The following is a 3,005-nucleotide window of genomic DNA, read 5'->3' on the forward strand; positions in this document are numbered from 1 at the left end:
CGGGTGACACCCTGCCTCGGAACGCCCATGCAAGGATGCCCATGATGTTGCAGACATCCGAGCTGCAACCAGATGGCAGGGGCGGCTGGGTTAGTTTTATTTTTATTGTTTCTTTTTTATCTTATTATTGCTTATTTATTTTTTTCTAAATATTTTCTTTTTTTTAATAATTTTTTCCTTATTATTTTTTACTTTTTAATCATCTTTATTGACCCTGTCACCTCCAATACAGGAGTTCTAGCACAGCGCTGTGCTGGAACTCCTGTGACAGCTGAGAGAGGAAGAGCACAGCACAGCTCTCCCCTCTCACTGTGTACACGGAGCGTCAGGGTTAGTTTCAACCCGGCCGCTCTGCTCCCCACATCGGCGGCCAGTGAGGAGAGACTCGGCAGCCGGGGGGGAAGACGGAACCAGAGGAGAGAGGTAGGTGCAGGGGGGGGAGAGGACGGACAGGCTGCACACATTTTACACGTGATCGCAGCGACATCCCCGCGATCACTTGTAAACGAACAAGCGGCTTCCCCACACTACATTTAGTCCTGCCTTCCCAAAGCAGGACTAAATAAAGAAGGCAACTTTATGTTCTGGGCGTCGGGGGATTGCACACCGCTGCCGCCCCTCTGCAACCTGCCTCCCCGAGGCCTGGCCTCGGTGGCCTTGTGGGGAATCCGGGCCTGCTTGTGAGAACACTCCATACTTACTTGTTATAAGTCTTTCTTTTTTCCCCAGATCTTTCAGATATGACTGCCAGCTCATTTTTGAGTGTTTCATTAGTTTTTCAGTTTATTTTGGGGCAATGACTTATATGGCATACCACTGACGTTGCTGCATTGTTCCCTCACAGATGCTGTTGACTGTTTTTATTGCCCAGAGGACCAATGGCCAAATACTTCTCGAAAGCAGTGTGTGCTTCGGGAGGTGGAGTTGCTAACCCTTTCCGAGCCTCTCGGCATCTCTCTAGGTACTACGTCCATCATCGGCTCCATCTTGCCAGCTCTTGTCCTCCTGCTCTTCATCAAGAACCGAGACACCCCTCTGGTCCGTGCTAATAATTGTGCTCTTAGCTTCATTCTCCTGGTTTCCCTCACGTTCTCCTTTCTGTGCCCCCTTCTGCTCCTTGCTTCACCGGGAAAGCAAACCTGTTTTGTTCGACAAGCCGCATTTGGTGTGACCTTTACCCTCTGCATATCGTGCCTCCTGACCAAGACAGTCATTGTCGTTTTGGCCTTCCGTGCCAATCGCCCAGGTGGATGTCTCAGGGTGCCAAAGGGACTGCGGTGGCCTATTCTGTTTGCCATGTATTGCACAACCGTCCAAATAGTCATTTGCCTCTCATGGTCCTTAGTAGACCCTCCATTTCCAGAGAATGACACCAGAAGTGTATTGGGAAAAATAGTTATCCAGTGCAATGACAGCCTCGGGTTTTGGTTCATGCTTGGTTACCTTGGACTACTGTCCACTGTTTGTTTTGTGGTGGCATTCTTGGCCAGGAAGCTACCGGGAGCCTTTAATGAGGCAACTCATATAACATTCAGTATGTTGGTGTTTCTCAGCGTCTGGATATCCTTTGTTCCAGCCTATGTCAGCACACAGGGCAAGCTGGCCGTGGCAACAGAGATGTTTGCCATTTTATCTTCCAGTGCCGGGCTTTTGTTTTGCATCTTCTCACCCAAAGTCTATATCATACTGCTGCAACCCCAGCTTAACACCCGGGCTTCCGTTTCTGGTCATCAGAAGAGACAGGCTATCACCAGCCTCCATGCGTTACCATCACCTGGCAGAACAAACTTTAGAGGACACCAGTGAAAATGGCAAGTGGAAGAAAACGGTCACAAGCAGCTGAAATTGGTTTTGTTCCAACAAAATATAAACTTTATTTAGAACACGACTCAATCCTCTCTGTCTGCTGGGTAGCACCCAAAACTTGAAAAACGTTCCTACTTAGACACTTTAGAACTGATATCCATATTTAGAACTTCCCAGGATGGGAACATACTGTATCTAGTTATCAAGAAATCTGGAAATAAATGGTTTGTTGGATGATGGGAAAGAACAGCAAAAAAAACTTCAATTTCAGAGCTGAAGTCACCTTTACCATGACTGAATGCACCAAGATGTGGACCTTCCAGGCACTTTAGATGTTAGCTGTCAAATTGCACGCTTTCCCTTGTAAAGGTACTCTTTAAAGCAGTGGTTCTCAACCTGTGTATGCTCAGGACCCACATTTGTCCTTGTTCATTAAGTCTCCACCCAAGTCGCACTGCCCTGGAACGCACGGCATTGCGGTACTGCGCATTCCGGTGCGGGTGATCGAACTGTGGCTTGTTTGGGGTGCTATTCAAACAGGTGATCAAACTATTGGGGTGCTATTCAAACAAATGGCAACGCAACGCACCTCCCACACCAGAATGCATGGCAGGTGTGATTGCATGGTACAGTGTGTTAATCGTACGGGACTGTGCGATTAAAGCACTGTACTAGTGTGAAGGGCCCTCAAAAACACTGACAGACACACAGAACCACAGACACAATCTCGCACACTCACATACATACTCCCCCAAAAATGTTAAGATCCACCCAGCCTCCCTACCTTCCAAGAACTGGAGTGGATCCTCAGCTTGGGGTCCAGTGTGCTGTGACGGAGCTCCATCCATGTGTGCATTGCTTGCCAGCTCTCTTGTGCACCTTGTGGAGTAGCTGGGAGCTAGAATGTGACATCACTCCAGTCCAGGCACCTCTACAGCGCATGTGAGGGAGCTGTAAGCAATGCAGGTATGGATGGAGCTCATTTGCGGTCATACCACCAGCCCACCCCACCTCAAGCTGACACTCTGCATATCTTGAATGGCTGCCCAGCCTGAGAACTGACAGTGCTGCGCTAGGGGGAGGCTGAGGAGCCTCTCACCTAGCGCAGTGGAAGGCACGCGGAGACCCACTGAGCATGAGGTTGAGACCCACTTTTGGGGCGTGACCCACCAGTTGAGAACCACGGCTTTGAAGTGTAT

General features: G+C 49.1%; 1 protein-coding gene across 1 annotated transcript in view; it reads left to right on the forward strand.

The window, feature by feature from the left end:
* Positions 1-1,806, forward strand: part of LOC108790679 (extracellular calcium-sensing receptor-like) — a 12,660-nt gene extending 10,854 nt beyond the window's left edge. Inside the window, exon 7 of the mRNA XM_018560991.1 lies at positions 845-1,806. Within this exon, the coding sequence (XP_018416493.1) occupies positions 845-1,806 (962 nt within the window). The remainder of the gene's footprint in view (positions 1-844) is intronic.
* The last annotated feature ends 1,199 nt before the right edge of the window (positions 1,807-3,005 follow it).

This window comes from Nanorana parkeri, unplaced genomic scaffold (genome assembly GCF_000935625.1).
Source record: "Nanorana parkeri isolate BGI_ZX_2015 unplaced genomic scaffold, ASM93562v1 scaffold491, whole genome shotgun sequence".
Taxonomy (NCBI): domain Eukaryota; kingdom Metazoa; phylum Chordata; class Amphibia; order Anura; family Dicroglossidae; genus Nanorana; species Nanorana parkeri.